This window comes from Elephantulus edwardii, unplaced genomic scaffold (assembly GCF_000299155.1).
Source record: "Elephantulus edwardii isolate Elephantulus edwardi_28Jun2011 unplaced genomic scaffold, EleEdw1.0 scaffold00030, whole genome shotgun sequence".
Taxonomy (NCBI): Eukaryota; Metazoa; Chordata; class Mammalia; order Macroscelidea; family Macroscelididae; genus Elephantulus; species Elephantulus edwardii.
The window spans coordinates 6795983-6812225 of record NW_006399780.1 but is presented as its reverse complement, the minus strand read 5'-3'; the positions used below and the strand labels follow the sequence as shown (position 1 = coordinate 6812225).

At 39.2% G+C, this 16243-nt stretch overlaps 1 protein-coding gene across 1 annotated transcript in view; it reads right to left on the bottom strand.

Moving 5' to 3' along the window:
• The window catches only part of UPF3A (UPF3 regulator of nonsense transcripts homolog A (yeast)), a 27250-nt gene extending 11745 nt beyond the window's left edge, over window positions 1-15505 (bottom strand). The window contains exons 1-7 of the mRNA XM_006883964.1: window positions 15266-15505; window positions 13947-14053; window positions 11432-11538; window positions 5276-5374; window positions 5040-5150; window positions 2594-2649; window positions 2346-2504 (exon numbers count right to left, since the gene is read on the bottom strand). Coding sequence (XP_006884026.1) covers window positions 2346-2504; window positions 2594-2649; window positions 5040-5150; window positions 5276-5374; window positions 11432-11538; window positions 13947-14053; window positions 15266-15505 — 879 coding nt within the window. The remainder of the gene's footprint in view (window positions 1-2345; window positions 2505-2593; window positions 2650-5039; window positions 5151-5275; window positions 5375-11431; window positions 11539-13946; window positions 14054-15265) is intronic.
• Window positions 15506-16243: the final 738 nt, after the last annotated feature.

Genomic DNA, 16243 nt, shown 5'->3' with positions numbered 1-16243 from the left:
TCGACGGCACATAACAACAACAACAATATGCAGATGATATAATAGTATACTTAGAAAACCCTAAAAACTCAGCAAAAAAACTACTGGACATAGTTGACCAATTCAGCAAAGTGGAAGGATACAAGATCAATGTACAAAAATCAGCTGGATTTCTCTACAGTGACAAAGAGAATACAGAGCTGGAGCTAAGAAAAACAATACCCTTCATAATAGCTAATCACAATATTAAACACTTGGGAGTAAATCTAACCAGAAGCACAAAAGATCTATTCAAAGAAAATTATAAAACATTAGTACAAGAAACAAAAAGAGACCTGGAGAAATGGAAGAATATCCCTTGCTCATGGATAGGAAGACTTAATACTGTGAAAATGACAATATTACCAAAGGCAATTTACACATTCAATGCAATCCCAATACAAATACCAATCCCATTCTTTAATGGGATGGAAAAGGCAATCTCCAACTTCATTTGGAATGGAAAGACACCCTAATAAGCAAAGCACTCCTTAAAAAAGAGAAACAAGGTAGAAATCTCACTTTCTGACTTCAAATTCTACTGCACTGCCATGGTGGTCAACACAGCGCGGTACTGGTACAATGACAGACACATAGATCAATGGAATAGAATTGAGAATCCAGAAATCAGGCCATCTACTTTTGGTCAACTGATTTTTGATAAGGAGATGAAATCAGTTAAGTGGGAAAATGACAGCCTTTTTAACAAATGGTGTTGAAGAAATAGAAAACTTATCTGTAAAAAACTCAGGAAAGAACCACACCTCACTCCATATACAAAGATCAATTCAAAGTGGGTCAAGGACCTAGGACTAATACCAAGGACTATAAACTTCATTAAAGAAAAGCTTGGATGAACTCTAGAAGTCCTAATCCACAACATAAACAGTTTTCCAAGTATCCTAAAAACCCTACAACCAGGACAGGATAAAATAGATGAATGGGACCTTCTAAGAATAAAATCCCTTTGCACATCCAAAACTTTCTTCAACAGGGTAAAAAGGAAAGCCACAGACTCAGAAAAAATATTTAGCAATGACATGTCTGATAAGGGATTTATATTTAGAATTTATAGAATACACGAGCGCCACAACAAGACAAAGGTAAACAACCCAATTGAAAAATGGGCACAAGACATGAATAGAAATTTCACCAAAGAAGACATTCAAATGGTGAACCAACACATGAAAAAGTGTTCAAAATCCCTAGCTCTAAGAGAGATGCAAATCAAAACAACTATGAGATATCATCTCACCCGAGTAAGAATAGCAAAATTCAACAGAGCAGCAAATAACAAATGCTGGCAAGGTTGTGGAGAAAGTTCACTGTTGAACTAATTCACTGTTGGTGGGAGTGTAAAATGGTATAACCACTATGGAAGGCTATATGGTGCTTTCTCAAAAAGTTAGAAATATCATCTGACCCAGCAGTTCCACTATTGGGAATATACTCTAAAGAAACCAGAACTTCCACCCAAGCACATATATATGTACACTCATGTTTATTGCTGATTTGTTCACAATAGCAAAGGGATGGAAACAACCTAAGTGCCCATCAACAAATGAATGGGTAGATAAGCTCTGGTATATTCACACAATCAAATAAAAAACAAAGAACTCATGAAATAGTATACAAAATGGGTGGCCCTGGAGGACATTATGCTGAGTGAAATATCTGTCACGAAAGGACAAATACTGCATAGTGCCACTGTCGTAAAACGGGACTGACATCAGGACTGGGGGGATCCTAAGAAAAGAGGGGATAAATAATGTATACTGCATTGGAACAGATGAGGGAGAGAACTGTTTAAAAGGAATATACGATTAGGTATTATTTTCATGACAAAATTACAGAAGAAGAAATGCATAGTAAAGTGGACTGTGGATTTGAAGGGGATTGTATAACAAGGAAAAAAATTTTCTTTTCTTTTCAAAGAGAAAAACAAACTGGGGGGAGGGATGGGCAGTGAGGAAAATGTGCAATAATGAATGAATGGGGAAAAATTAAGTGGAAAGAAAATGGTGTCAAAATATATATGTTGGCACTGCAATCCCAGAGGTGTGCGGCTTGAATCCACCAGATACTCTTCTGGAAAAGGAGAAACAATTTCCTCCTGTACCAGTCAGATCTGATTGACTGTACATGCACAAAAAATAATAAAATAAAAAAAAAATGTTGCATTAAAAAATCATTAATAAAAAAGGCAAAAAAAAAAAAGAAAATGGAGGCATAATAATCAAAGAATAGATTATGCAAAAATGTGTTAAAACTAATGTTAAAATACCTAGTGTTAGTATAGCAGAATTACTGGAAATAGAAATGTTTACCTTGAACCTTATCTCTTTCTCAGGGGTTTTCTTCTGCTTGTCTGCCTCCTTCCTCTTACACCTTTCTTCTTCTCTTCTTTTCCTTTTTTCTTCTTCCCGCAAGCGCTTCTTCTCTAACTCCCTCCTCCGTCGTTCTTCTCGCTTTTCTTCTCGAATTCGCTGAAGTTATGGGAAAGTATGTGTATAAACTGTTTCCAAAAAATGGCAAAGACTGGAAGGATAATCATCAGACAGAAGGCCAGACCTACCTGTTTTTCTAATTTTCTATTTTTAATGTATTCCAAAAGAGGTGTGGTTCTTCTAGCTGAAATAAACAAACAAACAAAAAAACAACCAACTTGTAATGGAGTTTTTAACTGACTAAATTTATTTTAACTATCGTTAAAATTATTAAAGGAAAAATATTATCATTTAAAAAATGGACATTATCTTAGTGACTTCTTATTAAATCACTATACAGTCAAGTGATGTGGAGGAATTGATAATTCTATACATACACAAACCCACTGCTGTCCATTTAGATGGAGTACAAACTGACCCATAGAGTTTCTAAGGCTGTGAGGGGCTGGTTAAGTTAGAACTACCGACCTTCTAGTTAACAGCTGAATACTTAACTACTTTGCCACCAGCATTCTTTATTCAGTAGGCATTTAATGCATGATTCTTAAAGAGTCTTTAATATACTACTCAAAAAGATAGTATAAAGACAAAAAGTAAAATGAAGACAAAACTTCCAAAGGCAATGAATTTCTCTTCATGCATTTTGCAAATATTTCAAAACATCAAATAAAATATTTCCAAGCATTTCAACACATATTCTAGGAATTTCTTTCTGTTATGCCTTGCAGATAATGATTTTAAGCAATTTGGAGTCTTACAATGACTTACAGTATAAACTTCATAAATCAGAATGAGTGTAGTTTAGAAAAATGGTCCAATGTGGTATTAAATTCTAAGCTCAAACTCAATGCCCTCGAGTTGGAACAGATTTCCATAGGCATTTATAGAAGATGAACTAGCTCTGAGAGGTATGGGTTTTCTGTGGCCTACAAAATTTGAATACGAAGTGTTCTGAATGGCAAAATCAGGATATAAGTGGGACAGTGGAAGATGATTTGGATTTATCTTCTGTGTCTTAAAAAGGAAGGGAAGTATCACTGGATACAGCTAAAAGAGAACAGAGTATTTCCAGAGTCCACCTCATAAAAAAAATGCAAAAAACCAAAAAACAATCCAATAACAACAACAACAACATTTATTGTCGTTGAGTCAGAACTGACTAATAGCTGATCCTCCACTGAGTTTTCTGAGGACGTAAACTGCATGAGTGGAGATTGTCCACCTTTCTCTCACAGAGTGGTTGGTATATGTGAACCAATGGAGAGGTGCACATCTTTGGGTTAGCAGCACATCTCCCTAGACTAGGCCAATAGAGCCTTCCCCGACCCCAAATCCTGTGTTGTTATAGCTGTTGTGTACCACTGAATCGGAATCAATTCATAGCTGACCCTCCAGCAGGTTTTCAGAAGCAGTTAATCACTCAGGAGGAGACTGCCTATCCTTCTCCCATGGAGCAGCTGGTGGATTTGAACCGTATGCCTTTGGGATTGAAGTGTACCTTCTTACCACTAGGCCACCAGAGGTCCCTCTAAGTGTCCCAAAATTAACTAGGACCTAGTGGCCTATTTAGAAATTATATGAGAGTTCCTGGAACAAGGCTCTTAACTTGGAATTGCAGACTCTTAAACACATAAAAATTATGTGCAAAATGTTGTATAATGAATATTTCCTAGAGAAAAACTTTCCACCAGATTCTGAAAGGGGCTTGTGGTGCCGAGAGGTTAAAACCAAATATTCTAGGCCTTGTCAACTGTTACACCTCCAGTTATACCTTCAGGATGCTGTTACACCCAAACAGGCTTTCAAGTCAGGAACATAGCCGGCTCGTGGGCTCTATGACAGATAGGTTAGGTGCAGTAAGAACCAACAAGGGAACAAACGCCTGCATCTTTAGTGCAAATTAGGGTGGACATTAGGTAAAATTTAGGGTGGAAAGAAAACTGGGCTTCATACATGGGGTGGCTCCTGGGACAACCATGAACTCTAGCCAAGAATGGGCAGATGCAACTAATGAAAATCAAGGATCATCTGAAATTAGTGTGATTTTGGTGGAAAATTTTGGAAATGTGACAGTGTATAACATGACATGATGGACATACTCAATGTCACCGTATGTGCAAAACTACTGAAATGGCAGATACTTTGTTGTAAGCATAGAAGTGTATTCATTTCTATAAAGGCTCACAGGGGCCCTACAGGACAGACTGGAACCTCCCACACAGTTTCCAAGGTTGTAAATCTTCAGGGAAACAGACTGCCATACCTTCCTTCCAGAAGGCAGCTGGTGGGTTTAAACTGCCACCTTTAGGGTCAGCAGCTGAGTTCTCCCACCATTACATCACCAAGGGTCATGAAAACAAAATAGGTGGGACTAAAAATCTAGATTCTTTCTTTCAACAAATGCTCAAAAAATATTTCCCAAGGTTGCTAGCTTGCTACCATTTTTCCAAACTAGAAAATGTATGTCTGCCAAGCTTATAACAAGTTTTAATTTCTTATATAATCAAGAAAATGTACATCCTCTAAAAAAATACATATCACAGCAAGGTAGAGAGAAGAAGTGCGCAAACACACCAATGAGTTCTCGTGTCTTTGCCTCGATCTCTCCCAGAAGGGTTTCAGGATTGGTGCTGGTTTTCTCTTCCTCCATACAGTAAGTTTCTAAAAACTTCTTATAGTCTGGATCTGTAAATTTAAAAAAATTTAAAAGACAAGAAAAACACTCCTCTACAATTATGGGAAAGGAATTCTTCCTAGTCAGTATTTTTATCTGGCTAGCTTCATAAGCTAGGATTTTTAAAAAAGCTTACCATCTTCAATGCTTCCAGCTTTGACATCCTTTTTCTTTAGCTTCTTTTTGGATATCTTTTGGAATGGAGCAAATTCTACCACTGCAGGATATTCCAAGCCTTTAAGAGAAAACAAAAGTCCAAAATCTATTCCAAAATCCTACATTCATTTTGGAAGATAACAATGTAGTTTGCTTAAAGGGGTTACAGGGAAAAATCATCTTGTGTTATTACTACTTTGAATTATAACTTACACCACATGGCATCTGTTCAATGTCTGATATCACATATATATCTATGATTCCAACCTTCATAAAACCCAACATATTAAAATTCAGAAATACAACAACAATTCATAATAACAAACAGGCATTACTTTGTGACAAATCAAAATATTATTACTGTTATTATGTTAAAGATATTTTGGTGTATTTGGAAAAGTTTCTTTAATGTTTTTATACATATAAAAGTATATACTACATACTCACACTCTCTAAGTTATTGATAATGGGGGCATTTAATCTGCGATAAAGTAATGCCTTTGTAACAAATCTTTAAAAAGCTTTAGCCAAATCAGAATAATTAAAAATATGTGTTAATGTTTAAAAAAAAAAAAGTATATACTACATACTAAGATAAGCATTTGACTGACATTACGTCTGAACCATATCTCACTGTTTCAAGCTGTGTATATATTTGATTTACAGATAGATTTAAAAATGGAACACATTCATAATCTGAGAACTTCCCATATACAAAATGGTACTTGCACAATATCCAAATCACCTAATATTCTATTTCACAGAATGTATCATGGACATTAAGTGACCCATGACTATAATTATATTTTTGAGCAATTTTGGCATGCTAAATCCAGATTTATTTATCATATAATTTATCACACTGTAGTTGTGGTTACATGACTGTTTTTATGCAAAATTCATCAAACTGTACATCTTAAGAGGTGAATTTTTTTCCTAGCTAACACTTCATTTTAAAAAGTGAATTTTATATCACATGTACCTCAATAAACCTTAGCCCCTTCAAAAATATAAAATACCTTTAAACAGTGACAGTTCTTAGTTATGATTTTTAAAATTGCAGTGGACAGGTGCAGTGGAACACTGCATTAGAATAGATGAGGGGAGGAACTATCTGAAAGAAACATAGGATTATGCATTATTTGTATGACAACAATCTGGAAGAAGGGGTGCAAAACTGACTTAGTGTTCCCCATTCTTCCCTATGTCTGCACTATTTTATAACAGTGGTGTTATGCAGTACTTACCCATTTGTGACTGAGATATTCCACTCAGCATAATGTCCTCAAGGCTGCCTCAAGTGTAATGTTTTACTATTTCACTAGTTTTTTGTGCTGTATAGTATTTCATTGTGTGGATGTACCACAGTTTTTCTATGCATTAATTTATTGATGGGCACTTGGGTTGCTTCCATCTCTTTGCTATTGTGAATAATGCAGCAATAACATGGTTATGCATACATCTGTTTGAGATATGGCTCTGGTTTCTTTAGGGTATATTCCCAGTAGTGGAATTGCTGAGTCAAATGGTATTTAGACTTCCAACTTTTTGAGAAAGTGCCATATTGTTTTTTCTTGTTAAGGCACTAGAGTATTTTATAAATTTTAGATTTAAGTCCTTTATCAGAAATGTCACTGCCAAATATTTTTCCCCAGTCTGTGGCTTTCCTTCTTACCTTACTGCAGACATTTTTTGATGTGCATATGGATTTGATTCTTAGAGGGTCCCATTCTTCTATTTTATTCTTTGCTGGTTGTAGGTACAGTTACATTTTAAACAATATTTTCTAGTATGCTATCTCACAGTGGAAGATAACAACACCACCACCACCACAAAAATCAATCAATAGTGGAGTTTGGAATGGAGTGGGAAGAGCTGGTTTGTAAGGGAAGGATAGAAAACAATTTGCTGTTAAAGAAATACTGTGAAGAACTGTGAACGGCGCAGTGCAGCTCTTGGAGCTCTGGTGGCCTAGTGGGTAAGGAGCTGTGCTGACAACTCAAAGTCAGATGGTTTGAATCTAACAGTTAGTCCTTTGAGAGAAACATGGATACCCAACCTCCTTTTCTCTCTCCGTGTGTGTGTGTGTGTGAAGGGAGTGGTAGGGGGAGAGAGAGACAGAACATTAGAGAGTAAGGAAGCTCAGTAAAGGGAGCCTGAGACTATGGCAGTATCCACCTCAGAAGCAAGGTGACTATGGGAAAACGCTCATCTTTTATCTTTCTCTCTTCCCCACTCTGCCTCACCCCCAACCCTGAATGCCCTTTCAAAGATCAGGGGAGTGACTGTCCCTTACCATCACCACCCTTGAAGTGGCTGGCAGCCTTCAGGCTCATCCTACCTCCACCTCAGGGTAGACCTGTACCATTTCCTATCTGGGTTCCAGGGCTTGCACTGTCTACATTTAATCTCCGGTAGACTGGCCTTTGCTTGGCCTGTAGTCAGCCCCTGAATTATTAGGGTACCACCTATGTCTGTGGCCCTTGGCTGTCACGGGTCATCCTGGTCTGGCACACACCATGGCCATATTTGGAGGAGTGCATGTGCTGTGGAATGAGTAATCCTTGGGAATTTCAGGTTGGTAGTGACTACTTTTCCAAGTCAGACATCTCTGACCATACACCTTGCCTGCACCCATGCCCTAGATTAGCCTAGGCTCCTCTATAATGAAGGGAAACTCTGTCCCAGGTTAGATGCCCTCAAGGGCCCCTAGACATGAAGAGGCGCTACCTGTACTATAGTTCACATCTTGAGGTCTCAACTGCCCCTCAAATGGACAGAAATCCTGACCTGACTGGGAACCCCATCTCCAACATTCAGCTGGGCTAGTAGACACTGTCCCAGGCCACACATTTTACCTCCAACTATCATGACAGTGACAACAGCATCAAACAGGTGCTCAATCAGCCCATCTCAACAGTCCTTCCTTTGTTCTTCCCTTACTTTTTTATTTCTCACAGCTTTCTGGATTTTCATTTACCTGTTTTCTATCTTTTTCCCTCTGGTTTCTGCCCCCTCTTCTTTAAAACAATTTCATGGAAGGGGAGCTCTGGTGGCCTAGTGGCAAGAAGCTGCACTGCATTCCCAGAGATATGCGGTTCAAATCCACCATATGCTCTGCCGGAGAAGGAGGGGTAATCTCCTCCTGTACCAGTATAATGTCTATTCAGTCCTTCTTTTTACTCCTATGCTAGTTTGTTCTGAACAATTCTCTAAAAGAGTGAAAAGAAAATCTACCTATTGGGTGGAAAATATTTGGCAATGACACATCTGACAAACAACTAATTTCTAAAATTTATAGAAAACTCCAAAATTGTAACAAAAAGACAATTCAACAACCACCCAAATACAAAGTGGGCAGAGTACAGGAATAAACATATTACCAAAGAAGGGATCCAGATGGGCAACAAACACATGAAGAAATGTTCAAGATCATGAGCTATTATAGAAATGGCAATCGAAAAAAAAAAGAAAGAAATGGCAATCGAAACAATGAAGTCTCATTTTATCCTGACAAAAATAGAAATGTTCAATAAGATATCAAATAACAAATGTTGGCAAAGGTGGCCAAGAGATCTCTCGTAACACTGCTGGTGGGAATATAAAATGGGACAACCATGAATGAAAACTTTGGCACATCCTTAAAAAGTTGGGAAAAGAAATATCTTTTGATCTAGCAAATCCACTGCTAGGTATATATCCCAAAGAAATAAGAGCAGCAACACAAATGGACATGTGCACACTTATATTTACTGTAGCATTATTTACAAGAGTTGGAAACAACCCAAGTGTGCATCAAGAGATAAACAGTCAAAGGAACTATAGTACAGTCACACCATGGAGTAGTAAGAATCCCTAAAAAACTATCAGGAATTCATGAAATATTACACAACATGGATGAAACCAGAACAAATCATGCAGAGTGACGTAAGTCAGTCACTAAAGGACAATTATGGTATAAAATAATTAACATAAAAGGGAAAGGTGTAGATAGAAACAATCTTGCCAAGTAATAGGAATAGGGAGGGAAAAAGGAGTGAAAATTAATAAGTAGATAAATTGGATGAAGGGAAAGTTTATATACAGTAAGAGTTTGATTAGACATTGCAAGAATTTGATTACTCACTTGTAATTAATGTTGTAAAACAAAATGTTTATGAATGAATTAATCAAAAGCCAAAATGGTTTGTAAACTTTCACTCAAATTGATAAATTCTAAAAAATTACTATATTCCTGCTTCCCCCAAAAAAGGGATATTGTATAGGCACAATATCAAATCTAATAGCTGACAGACAAGAAAGAAGGGAAAGGAGGGAAAAATCAGATGTGAGAACCTGAAAAGAATAGGGAAATGAAACCATTGCGTATTGGGGTGTCACAGTGCCTGCAGGTGACACTGTGTCACAAGTCTCTAAGTGATGTTCATTGTTACAGTACTCTCTCCTATGACATATAGGATAAAAGAGTAAGATTATGAATAATATTCTATGACAGAATAAATGTGTAATACATTTAGAAAAGGGGAACACTGGTGGCCCGATGGCAAGAAGCTGTGCTGCAATCCTGAAGGCACATAGTTCAAATTAACAAGCTATTCCACAGGAGAAGGATGGGCAATCTCCTCCAGTGTAATTAACTGCCTCTGAAAACCCACTGGATGGTCAGCTATGGGTCCGTTCTGACTCAACAGTACATAACAACAGTTAGAAAATATTCATCAAACAGAAGCAAAATAATTTAGTTTGATGATATAAAAAGGTACAGTTAGTTTTCGGCTTTCGGCTCGGAGGAGGCCTCGGTGCAACTTTCTTCGGTCGTCCCGCATCCGGGTTCATCTGACACCAGCCGCCTCCGCCATGGCGCCCAAGTTCGACCCCAGCGAGATTAAAGTTGTGTACCTGAGGTGTACCGGTGGGGAAGTCGGTGCCACTTCCGCTCTGGCCCCCAAGATCGGGCCCCTGGGTCTGTCTCCAAAAAAGGTTGGTGATGACATTGCCAAGGCCACCGGTGACTGGAAGGGACTAAGGATTACAGTGAAACTGACCATTCACAACAGACAGGTCCAGATTGAAGTGGTACCTTCTGCCTCTGCCTTGATCATCAAAGCCCTATAGGAACCACCCAGAGACAGAAAGAAGCAGAAAAATATTAAGCACAGTGGAAATATCACTTTTGATGAGATTGTTGGCATTGCCCGGCAGATGCAACACCGGTCTATAGCCAGAGAACTCTCTGGAACTATTACAGAGATCCTGGGAACTGCCCAATCTGTGGGCTGCAATGTTGATGGCCGTCACCCTCATGACATCATAGAAGACATCAACAGTGGTGCTGTGGAATGCCCAGGTAGCTAAGGAACTACAGATGAAAATATTTCAATAAAGGATTGTTAACCAAAAAAAAAGGTACAGTTATCCAGAAAACTCATGCACATAAAAAAAACTTCACTCCCCCATTATATTAATGTATTCTCTAAGGTGCATCTGATACAGGCCATGGTCTTTGCAATCCCTTGTTATGCATCAGAGAGTTGGACAACGACTAGGGAGGATAGAAGGAGAGTTGATGCCCTTGAGCTGTGGTGCTGGAGAAGATTATTGAATGTACCATGGACTGCCAAGAAAACAAACAGATTCATCCTGGAGAAGGTTAAACCAGGCTGCTCCTTGGAGGCAAGGATTCTAGGGCTTTGTCTGACATACTTTGGACATGTTGTAAGGAGGGACAGGTACTTGAAGAGGGACATCATGCTTGGGAGGGTGGAGGGACGGTGTAGGAGGGAAGACCCTCTATGAGGTGGATTGATGGATGGGTGTGTCAGAGGCAGTGCGATTGGTATTGGATAGAGCAGGGTTTAGGGATGTTGTACATAGGGTCACTATGAGTCACAAGCGACTCGACGGGCACATAACAACAACAACAATTCTCATAGCTATACAAAATTGCCATTGCCCTCTTGGTTTACATATTATTTAATTTTTTTTTTTAAGGTCAGACCATAATCATAGTAACATAATCAGTATTTACAAACTTATTTTAGATTTGTATCTGAGAATGAAATGTCATAAATATTCCAGCAAAATCACATTAATATATTAAGATTTTAGTAAAGAATTAAGAAGTCAAAGATCTAACCTTTACTGTCAATGAAGATATAGCCATCAAAACGATCTCTAAACAGAAGGATGTCATCAGGATTTCTAAAATTAATGTATGCTCTTGAGTAAAGATGAGGGTAAAGACTGAAATAAAAAGTAATGGTTAGTTAAGAAAAACAAGTATATTTTAATATTTCCTTTATATTTTTGGGATTCAATAAGCTACCTCAAACTAAGTCTTAGTGCTAAAAAAATTATATCTGAGCTATTTCTAATAACTGAAATATTCTTTCAATGGGGAAATCCTGATACATTTTTAATGACTTGGGAAAGGCAATTTAGGATCAGGATTAAAACAGTTGTTCCCAGAGGTTGAAATAAAAAAAAAAAAAGGGTTATATCTATCTACATTATACATCCCAGCTGGCACAGAAATCAAGTCATGATTTATTTATAGAGGCAAATTTATATTGTACAAGATATTTTTTAATATTTTTAGGTACTTTAGGGGCAGTACAATTAAGGCATTTGACTGCTAAAGAAAAGGTTGATGGTTCAAACCCACAAGCTGTACCAGGGGAGAAAAATGAAGCAGGGTGTTTCTATAATTATTTATTGCCCTGGAAACCTCGCAGCAGAACTCTAACTTACAAGATCACTATGAGTGAGAATCAACCCTACAGTAATAGGTTTAATTTTTGTTGATTATTATTTTTTAAGTTATTTTAAGACTATTTAAAATAATAAAAAAAAATATAAAAAGGAATATTTACTATAGTACATTGTATAGAAACAAGTTCATCTGAAAGAGGGTGAAACCAGGATTCTCCTTGGAGGCAAGGATTCTGAAGCTCCATCTGACATACTTTGGGCATGACACAAGGAGGGACTGGTCCTTGGAGAGCCACATCATGCTTGGAAGGGTGGAGGGACAGCGCAGGAGAGGAAGACCCTCAATGAGATAGTGACTCAGGTAATGGGAGTAGGTATGTAAGAGATAATAAGGTTGGCTCAGGATAGAGCAGGGTTTAGGGCTGTTGTACTAAGTAAGGGTTGCTATGAGTCTCAGGTGACTTGATGGCACATAACAACAACAAAATTGTACACAATTCAAACGCTCATGGTGCCTACAGGAAGAAAGAGGATTCCAATCTGAGTCATTCTAATTCCAAAGCTTGTCTGCTTTTAACTAGATGATGAAACCATCGTGGTGAAACATACTCTGGGCATGTTGTCAGGAGAGGCCAGTGCCTGGATCACACTGGAAAAGGTGGAAGGTCAGAGATAAAGAAGAAGACCCTCAACAAGAGGGATTGACACAGTGACTGTAACAAAGGGCCCCAGCAGGTTGGAGATCATGATGACAGTGCAAGATAGAGCCAAGTCCTAACCTTTTGTTATCTGAAAATCATCCTTATGTTTTTACCATGTTTATGTTTACTAGTAATAATTTTCTCTGAATAGACTGATTTTGCAAAATAACAAAACAGAAAAGAAAAAACCCAACTTAAATGTAGTTATCCAAAAAGGAAGTTTACATGATTACTATAAATGGGAAACCAAGATAATAAAGTGATAAAAAAATCACCAACTTCTAGCTGCACTGCTGTCTGATAAAAGTCGGAGCTTACATAAGCTCCCTGTTAAAAGGAAGATTAAAACAAATAAAAGCAGCAAAAGCAAAACCACTGCCTTGGAGTCACTTGTTTTTGGTTTTTTTTTTGTTTGTTGTTTTTTTTTTTGTGGAGTCACTTGTGACTCAGAGCAACCTTTTAAGACACAGCACTACTGCCCATTGTTGCATCTTTCTCCCAGATGGCAGCTGGGAAGATTCCTAAAAGGTACATTAAGATCCACTGTCATCATCTCATGTCTTCCTCAGAGTGGCCCTCTACTGGGTTTCTAAAGTTCTAAATCTTTATGAGAGGAGACTATGTTCTCGTACAGCTCTATGCCTTGTGGATTTGAGCCTTGACCTTTTAGTTGCCACCAGGGCTTCTTAAAGGGGAAGTGTAAGAGTAATGCTACTAAATCTGCAGAAAGAATTGGTTAAGATAGTAGTTTACTTTCACTCACTCTCATTGTTGTTGAGTCAGAAATGACCCTCCAGCCTTTCACTTGCAAATATCCATCAGATAACACATTTACGATTTAGATTTAATTCCTTTCTGCGACATCTCAATATAATTTAACAAACTACATGAAATCAGGTTCAAAAATTAAGTATTAGTTTTAAGTCTTCACATGAGTAAAAACAGTTGGTCTTTCTCCTGCAAAGCAGCTGGTGGATTTAAACCACATGCCTTAAGGGTTGGCAATGCAACTTCTTACCACTAGGTCACCAGAGCTCCCTGACAATATAAGAATATTCCAAAATTCTATTTTGGAGGAATTGAATAATCTGCTCCCATAGAAATAATATGCAAAAATAAAGACACTAATTTTGGGGGGGGCATCTGGAAGACGATATGGAAACAACAATACTATTATCTACAGTAATGATCCATCAACTGACAGTACCTCTCAGCTTCTAAAGCTTAGTTTCTCCTCACCTAAGATCAGCAGTACAGAATTCAAAATAATCATGCGCTGGAAGTGGGTGTAGCTGCTCTTCCAGCTGCTCCTTGGTAAGACTGGGAGGCAGCCTCCGAATGACAACCTGAGGAGCAACAAAGTAAAATGCTCACTGGACTCTGGTTTTTGCTATCAATGTTATTAAGCATCATTTGTTTGAAGGCTTGATCAACTATCTAACGTCCAGAGGAAAATCTAAAACAGGAGTCCAACAGAAACATACACTTAGGAAAGATTAAGACATATATTCCTGGAGAATATGGCTGCCAAATCTTATGGAGAACTGAGTAACTTAGAAGTCATCAGTGAAGTCAGAAAAGGCTGATCATTTTCATGGAATCATTGCATTATTATATCAAGAAAATTGCTGGAAGATTACACAGATTGTGTTAGAATTGGAAAATAAAATCTACACTATATGTGTAATATAAAATACTATTATAGAGTAAAATACATTCAGAGAAATTCAAGTAATAAAGGTGTATTAATTCTTACTGCCAACAGTAGTTTGGGGAGAGCTTCATGATTTGCAGCACTCTGGCTGCCTATGGGGGACACTACACTTTCTCTAGGACCTGCAGTATCAGTACATTTGGTTCTCTAATAATCATTACTGGAGTTCTGGTGGCTTAGTTGGTAGTAAAGAGTTGCGCTGTCAACCCCAAGGCAATTAGTTCAAGCCCACCAGCTGCTCCGCAGCAATCGCCTCCGGTGCGAGTTTGTTTTGATTCATAATACTTTCTTCAATAACCATTTCCTGGAGAACTTTATTAGATTAACATTTATCAGCCTTATAAATGTGGCTCTACAAACGAAACAATCAACTATCTCTGTGTGACCAGTTTTGAAGCCTTTCCAGCAGCCTGCTGTTTTAGTCGTATCTGGAGGGGCGATCATTATTAATAAGTACTAATGTCGGTTCGGAAATGAAAACAATTAGAGGTGAGAAGAGAGCTGAGAAGAGAATATTTGCTTTTAACATGCTCTCTGATAATCTTGAGTCAAGGATTTTTAAATCCAACTGAAAAACATTCACAATGCCAAAATGATGATTTTATTCCTCTGAAAGTTAGGAAAAAAACCTTAGAGGGTGCAGGAAACTGTCTCCTTCAGCATCCCTTTCTTTCCTCAGTTCCAGTCCATCTCTTCTCAGATGGGCAGAGGTCCCTCCCCAGAGTGACGCAGGACCTGGCGCTCTCCCGGGTCCTGAAGGCGCCCCGCCCTTCCCAGCCCTCGTCGCCCCGCACCTCCCAGCTCTCATCTTTTCCCAGCCCGGGCTTCGCCCCGCCTTCCGGACCTTGCTCAGAACCGTCCTCTTGTCCTCGCGTGATTTACTGGTGCCGCCCCCGCCACCCCCACATCCGGAGGTGGAAGCGGGCGGCTTTTCGGACTCCCGTCGTGGCGACTCCCAACGGAACTGAACCTCCATGGACGGAGCCCCGCGGGTGGCGGGCACTGCCGGCTTCTCCCTCCCACTCGAACTTCTTGTAATCATAGCAGCCGCAGTCCCACTGGCCCCTTCCTTCTCCGAGCGCATCGCGCACTCACTTCGGGGCCACAGCTTCCCCGCCCACCCGTCCCGAGAGGCCGGCGGAAACCTCGCGAGAGTGTCAAGCTCCTTCCGCTGTGGGATTCTGGCTCGTCACTGCCCCCAAACTACAGCTCTCTGTGCAGTTCCTTCAGGCCTGGGAGTAAACTTGCTTTGGAGCAAGAGGAATGGAGGGAGAGAGGAGTGTTTGGTGAGGCCAAGAATTTTAGCGTTCCTTGGATATTCTGAGGCCAGCTACCAGCTTTTGGCCCGATGGGTTCCAGTGGGGCCCCGGAAGCCACATTTTCAACTAGCACCGCAAGTATGCCCTCGACAGTGATTCTCCATCATAGTGTGGCCAAGGCTTAGATTGTACTCACTCTCCCCTCGCCAGAGCCCCGGGATCTAAAGAGGATTGCAGACGAAGGAAGAAGGGAGTAAATAAAGACATCGCTCGTTTTTAAGCTTCTTCGTCCCAAAATCTTGAGCTGCTTAGGCAGGAGGCACAACTCCAAAGAAATTCAGAACCTAGAAAATTTTGGCTCAAGTTTGTTGTTAAGTGACGTTGAGTCCTAGCGACCCTATGAACAAATCAGAACCCTGCCTTATCCTATGCCGTCATCTCTGATATACGCGATACCATTGTGGCAGCCACTGTGTCAGTCTATCTCTTTGAGGGTCTGTCTTTTGCTGACCCCCCACTTCATGATGCCTGTTCCCAAGTATGATGGTCTTCCTTTCTTTCGG